This window comes from Microcaecilia unicolor, chromosome 14, assembly GCF_901765095.1.
Source record: "Microcaecilia unicolor chromosome 14, aMicUni1.1, whole genome shotgun sequence".
Taxonomy (NCBI): domain Eukaryota; kingdom Metazoa; phylum Chordata; class Amphibia; order Gymnophiona; family Siphonopidae; genus Microcaecilia; species Microcaecilia unicolor.
This window is the reverse complement of record NC_044044.1, coordinates 7403351-7410591: the sequence shown is the minus strand read 5'-3', so window position 1 is coordinate 7410591 and position 7241 is coordinate 7403351. Positions and strand designations below refer to the sequence as shown.

Here is a 7241-nt window from a genome sequence, read left to right as displayed (position 1 = left end):
ATAGTCTAGAAGCCTGTGAGGGGGTTTATAGAGCTAAGACTTCGAAGTTTTTCAGCTATAATGGAACAAAACAAAAACATCCAGGAGTAAAGCTAAGACATTTTGAGCTAGACCTATTTTTAGAATGACTAAGGCAAAAAAAAAAGGTGAGGAGGGAATCAGGAATGACCTCCCCTTACTCCCCCAGTGGTCACTAACCCCCTACCACCCCCCCCCCCACCCTACTACTACTACTATTTAGCATTTCTATAGCGCTACAAAGCGTACGCAGCGCTGCACAAACATAGAAAAATGTGTTTTAAAACATTACTTGCCAGCCTCAGATGTTATACTCAGGTCCATTACAGTAGCATGCAGGTCCCTGGAGTAGTGTAGTGGTGGGTGCAGTGCACTGCAGACAGGTAGACCCAGGCCTATACCTCTCTCTACCTGTTACACTTGTGATGGAAACTGTGAGCCCTCCAAAACTCACCAGAAACCCACTGTACCAACATATAGGTGCCCCCTTCACCCATAAGGCTATTGTGGTGTACAGTTGGGGGTAGTGGGTTTTGGGGGGCTCAACAGACAAGATCAGGGAGCAATGGTGAGATGTGTACCTGGAAGCATTTATTTGAAGTCCACTGCAGTGCCCCCTAGGGTGTCCCATTGCTGTGCTAGGATGTCTGGGGGACCAGTCTGCCGAAAATGTTGGCCCTTGACTTGATTTTGTATGTTTTTCATTTGGATGTTTTGGGTTATTTTTTTAATGGTCCATAAAACAAAATGTAGAAAGTACAAACCTTGTTCGAAATGATATTTTCGAGAAAAAGATAGACGTTTTTCTTTTTTCGAAAATGACCGTCTTTTTCTATTCGGATTTTGTACGTTTTTGTGCAAAGCATCCAAAGCTGGACGTAGACGACAGGTTCGAGAATTCTCCTCCACATCTTACATGGGTATCTGCCAAAACTAGGCCTGAGCAGTTGCACCAGCTCGATGGCTCATACAAGAGCTCAACCCTAAGTTCACCCACGTGTGTATATACGCTTACACTCAAATTCTATACATAAAAGAAGTTGCCTACTTTCATTTATAGAATTTACACCAATCAGGTGCCCTCTAGGGTCCTAGAAACAGAGAAGTACATTCCCGAGCACATGCAAATGCACCTAGTTTGTTACACCAATGATTTCTACAGCATGTGTGCAAATCTTTTATAGAGACACAGAGGTGCCTATGGTGCTTATTTGCAAAGCATATGGACCTCCCAAAATACCGAAATCGACGTCCATGTGATTGAAACGTCCAATTTTACAAAGGCAGGATTTTGACGCTCAACACTGCCGCAGGTCCAAATAACAAGGGGGCGTGTTTTGAACAGGACTGGGGGGGGGGGGCAAAATCAGGACCTTCAACAGCGATCACCGAAGGGGAAGAAATGTCCAAGTTTAACAAGGAGGACGTCCTTATTTAGACCTGTTTCAGGAATGTTCAGAGTACAAAGAACAAGCACAATGGTACTGGAAAGTATGACTGTGGTTGGTCTGAAGACTTCTTCTTTTTTTTTTTACTTTATTTATTATCCATTCAAAATTTTAACAAGAGTAAACTTGTCAAAGAAATACAGCATAATTCAAAATACAGGAAATTTACTTTCACTCTCAGCTTAAAATTTTAAATCGAGACAGAAACATTTCATCTCGATCATATAGGAAATTAAATAAAATTAAAATCATAATTATATCTTAAGCTCTATTTTCTGCTTCCTTAGACCCCAATATCAAATGGGGGGGGGGGGGTATTATGAATACAGAAGATTACATAACTTAAACATTAATATTTAACATTGTGGCGTTCCCTCGAACTGATGTTATTTTTTCAGTTGATTCATATCATTTTAGCTGCTCTGGTGAATAAAATATATATTTTGTTTCTCCCGGTTTTACTACGCACTTACATGGGGTAAGCTAGAAAAAAAGAACCCCCTATCTCCACAGTTCGTTTCCTCATAGCCAAAAACGCTTTCCGTTTTTGCTGGGTTTGTTCTGTTACATCAGGAAATAGCCACCCCTTCTCACCTCCAAAGAGGGTTTTAGCATTCTTAAAATAAAGTCTCATAACTGAATTAAGGTCCTGTTCAAATATAAATGAAACATTAAGTGTAGACCTTTCAGTTGCTCCTTCTAAAGATTGTTCCAATAATGCTGAAATATTATTCAAATCTATGTTTGCTTTCACTGCAAATCCCATCTCTCCTTCTTCTCTCCTGGAATTCGGAATATAATACAGCTCTGAAGACTTCTTTACCCCTGATGCAGCTTCTTGTTGGGTTTTTCATCTGCTGCCAGTTGGACTGCATAAACGCATCAAGAACTTTTCAGTTATATTTATTACTTGTGCTTCAGACCATTTCCTTCTGGTTCCGTTTTTGTACTCACACTGGCTTTGAGTGCTTCTGAGGTCCTTTTACTAAGCTGCGGTGAAAAGTGGTTTGCGATAGTGCAGGCGCGGGTTTTGGGCGTGTGCGCCCAGAAATAGTTTTTAGCGCACGTACCAAAAATACTTTTTTTTATTATAAGTTTTTTATAGTTTAACTTTTTTATTGATGGGACAATTTGCAACATATAAGTAACAGCCCAAACGGCCTGGAATTCCCTGTTACACGAACGTGCAGTTAAATCTCACACGTATTATAAATTTCAACTGGCACGGCTAAAAGCTCCAAAGTACACTTCCAGACAAATTTTAACTATTAGGAATGAAGAGGGACAATTGCTTCACACTGATAGAGAGATACGAGATGTTTTTCAAAATTTTTTTTATTATTTTATTTATAAATTTGCATTTTACTTCAAGTACAATTCTTGAAATTAGAAAAAGATGATTATAAGTCAATGATTAAAAAAAAAAGGATACTAGGAACTTAGATATTACAGAGTATTTCAAATTATTGATCTATTACTCATCTTTAGTCCACTATTTGGAAGCTAAGCTGGCTGAGTCACCCATGTTACAACCAAGGCCCGTAACAACTTCAACTGCGTAATAAGTATTAATATTCCTGGGTCCTCTTCTCAGTTGTCTTATTTCTCTAATCGTAGAAGTCATTTTGTTACTCTGTGTTTTTGATTTCCTTAAGTATTGTGTAATGCCTCCAAAAATGCTTTTTTAAAATTTTTTTGCTGAAAATGGACGTGCGGCAAAATCAAAATTGCCACACGTCCGTTTTGGGTGTCTGACCTTAACCGCCAGCCACAGACCTAGCGGTAAGGAATCTGTGCGCGTCAGATGCCACTTGGGCGCACATCCAAAAAATAAAAAATATTTTCCAGACGAGCGAAGCAGGCAGGCGCCAAAAATGAAATTACCACAAGAGGCACGTGGTAATGGGGCGGTAAGTTCATTTTTGTGGGTGTTGGGTACACGTAGAGCCTAACGCAACTTAGTAAAAGGGGCCTCTGTTTGTTCACATTCTGTGACTATTCATATTTTTTGGGGTTGAGATTTTTTTTATGCCACATTTTGTGTTAGTGTCAGGAAGTGGGTCAGTAATCGTTTCTGCTGTAGTCCCTGTTATTGAGACTTTATTTTGCAGGGGGCATTTAACTTTGAGGTTTCACTCTTTGCCTTTCTCTTCTTTTTCTCTCGTTTCTGCAGTTTGGTAGATTTAAAACAAATAGGAGAAAGGTTTTCTTTACTCAGCATGTAGTTGGACTCTGGAACTCATTTGCGGAGAATGTGGTGGCAGCGGCTGGCCTTACGGAGTTTAAGGGGGGTTTGGACAGATTCCTGAAGGAAAAGTCCATTGAACATTATTTAAAAAAATGTGTGTGTGTGGGGGGGGGGGGGGGGGTGCCAGGTTATTTAAGTCTGGATTGGCCGCTGTTGGAGACAGGATGCTGGGCTTCATGGACCCTTGGTCTTTTTCCCAGTATTGCGGTGCTTATGTGCTTATGTTTTGCCCTTAATTTGGTTTTCTGTAGTGACCACATGCATGGCAGTAAACTTGGAAGATACCCAGACACAACAAATATTCAATTACCCAGGCTAGAACTGCATAAAATGCTTGTCCAGGTTTTGGATTCAGCACCAAATATTGACCGTACCAGGATAATGTCTCGGCACTGCAGAAGACCCATAGAATCAGGACCAGTACTGGATTAGGCCAGCACTGAACATCTGGACTTAATTCAGCCTGGGGAGGTCAGTGCTTTTAAAAACACTAACCACCACGGGTTGAATATCAGAGTGATTTGAAAGTTATAAATCATTTTCACCTTCAGTTTTGGGTATCATTAGTAACAATCCGAGCATATTTTCTTGGGCCAGGGCTGGTGTTAGAAATTCAGCGGCCCAGAATGGAAACCAAGGAGGAGACCTTCAGCCTATGCCTCCTTTTGCTTGAGGCAGGTTTGGTGGTCCTCTATGGTACGGAGGACCAGGGCATTTGCCACGTTTGTCACCCCCTAACACTGGCCCTGTTTGGGAAGACAAGTTACACATTTAACAAGAAGAATAAGAGATATGCTTTATAACTAGGGTTTATCACACTCTATCTCTTGCCATGAAGTTGTACAGAGAAAATGGTCTTCTGATCTCGGGAAAACAGTTTTCTGGTAAATAATTTTGCTATGCCTTTTTTAACCTCTTGGTTTCTTAGGCTATAAATTATGGGGTTGAACATTGGAATTAATGCATTATACATCACAGCAAAGAGTTTGTTTTGTTCAAGGGACTGTGTGGATGTCGGTCTTATGTATGAACAAACCAGAGTCCCATAAAATAGAATAAGGACCGTCAGGTGGGCGGAGCAGGTGGAGAAGGCTTTGCGTCTGCCCTCTGCAGAACGGATCTTCAAGATGGTGGAGATGATGTACACATAAGATACAAAGGTTGACAAAATACATGGCATTACCACAAAACTTCCCAAAATATAATTTATATGATCAACGGTGGAGGTACTGGTGCAGGAGAGTTTTAGCAGCGCTGAGATGTCACAGAAGAAATGGTTGATTATGTTGGACCTGCAATAGGAGAAACTTGATAGAAAGACAGTGTATGTCATAGGATCCAGAAATCCAACAATCCACAGCCCTGCAACGATCAGGACACAGACATTCCAGTTCATGATCACGACATAGTGCAGGGGGTGACATATTGCGACATAGCGGTCATAAGCCATGGCTGAAAGCAGAAAAAATTCTATACATACCGAAAGTAAGAAAAAATATACCTGCATGAAACACCCATTTACAGAAATCCTCTGATTTTTCCTCAAGAAGATGTCCAGAAGTTTGGGAAGCGTGACTGAGGTGGAAGAGATATCAATGAGGGACAAGTTACAGAGGAAAAAGTACATGGGGGTGTGCAGGCGAGGGTTCAGGCATGTTACTGTTATTATAGTGAGGTTCCCTAACAGGATGATCAGGTAAATCAGTAAAAACAGAAGGAAAAGAGGGATTTGGAGGTCTGGAAATTCGGGAAATCCCAGAATGATGAATTCTGTTGCAGTGGTGGTATTTTCCTTTCGATACATTATGGAAACAGTGATGAGATATAAGGGAAAAATTTGCATCATTAGAAATAAGTTCATTGAACATACATGAGAGGTGAAGCTATGATGTCCTGTCTAGGGCTACATACACTGACCTGAGCTAAAGGAGATGCAGTCCATAAAGTTCAGCCTTCTTCAATCTGCCTTAATTTAGGCATGCAGTGATTTTATTACATGGATCACAAGGATCTTTGAAGACATTTTTCATCTTCTCTGACAGACTCCTGGCACCCCAACCTTAAGAAAGAACAAGAAAGACCATTAAGATGCGCCAACAGGGCAAGTATGAAAGAGTTAGCTTTGAAAGCCATTGTCAGGTGGTAGAGTGTGGGATTGAATCACAAGTTGGGGTATCTTAAAGGAGTGCAATCATCAATTGATTGAAAAATATGGGTTGGATCACTAAAATGAGGAGAAATATTGCAAGGACCACAGCCACAGGTAACATAGGTACTAATGGTGTCTACTAAATTTGAAACCAGATCATCTTAAATAACACATTGATGAGCTAGAAAGGGTTGATGCAACCTAAAAGTTATGATGATGCTTCTCTTTTGGAAATGTTGTGAGGAAATTCTCAGAATAAGTTGGAAAGTCAAAGAATTAAAGGATCTGCCTCATTCTCAGATCCATGAGAAGATGCCATGTTCTCAGGAGTGGTTGAAAGGGCATTGGCAGAGATGCCCGGTCCAGGAGAAGATGATGGACACTGTACTGGAAGATTTTGTAATCTGTCAGATAAGAAAGTTAGGAGTAATATCATAACGTATTTGTTATCCTAGTAATAGTTGAATCATGAGACATGCAGTTTGTGAGTTTTCTCGTGTTCTGCACTCTACAACCTTCAAGCACAGTATCCATTCTGTGCAATCTCAGGAGTGATAGAACAACATAAAAAAAAATAATGTGTTCCCCTCCTGAAGGGACACCACCTTGTAAGTGGTGGAGGGGCTTCCGTGTTTCAATGACTCAGAGGGCTATGCTGTAGGGTTACCCATATCAGACAGGCCTCTGAGGAGAAACCAGACAAAGAGTGTCCCAACCTGGAGGATCCAAGATGGCATTGAGGGAGGATGTACGCTAGTTGAGGTCCCATTTTACACCAGAATGCCTGAAGAAGAGGGCGCGCTCCCCAGAGAATGGGGAAGAGAAAAGGCAAAGCCATCGTGCTGTCCTCCTCGAACACGGCTGAGGTTCCCACCACTTCTCAGTCTATTTTGGAGAGATTCGGGGTCATAACATCGGGGATATCGGTTCTTGCTTCGAGGAACAGCAAGGCTTTATTGCCGAATCTCAGTGGAGGGAGTGACTTTGAGTCCCCCTGTTGGCACGACCCCTCCAAGACCCGGAAATAGTAATGCTTTGCTATGGAGGTCAATAATGGAAACGCCCGAAGTGGGTTAGGATTTTCATGTGACCCGAGGAGGTCCTGGCGCAGCATCGACTCGGATAATAAACCAACTGGGGTATTGAAGAGTGAGCTCTTCCCCCAAAGATATCTGGAGCGGTTTCTGTGGAGAAATTGGACTTGGTGAAGCCAATAATGTCATAAAGGATGTACTATAGGAACTGCAGCAGAATGTGAATAACTGTCTTCTTCAGATGTTTAAAATTTTTCACTATGTGAGTTAAAGAATTTATATTAATACTTATCTAACAAAGTGGAAGTCCAAGATATAAAAATAGAGACTTTGATTATGGAAAT

General features: G+C 41.2%; 1 protein-coding gene across 1 annotated transcript; it reads right to left on the bottom strand.

Annotated features, from left to right (window-relative positions):
- Nucleotides 1-4534: 4534 nt before the first annotated feature.
- LOC115458242 (olfactory receptor 151-like) lies at nt 4535-5518 on the bottom strand. Its single transcript, XM_030188102.1, has one exon. It carries the CDS (start codon nt 5516-5518, stop codon nt 4535-4537), a length of 984 nt encoding a protein of 327 aa, XP_030043962.1.
- Nucleotides 5519-7241: the final 1723 nt, after the last annotated feature.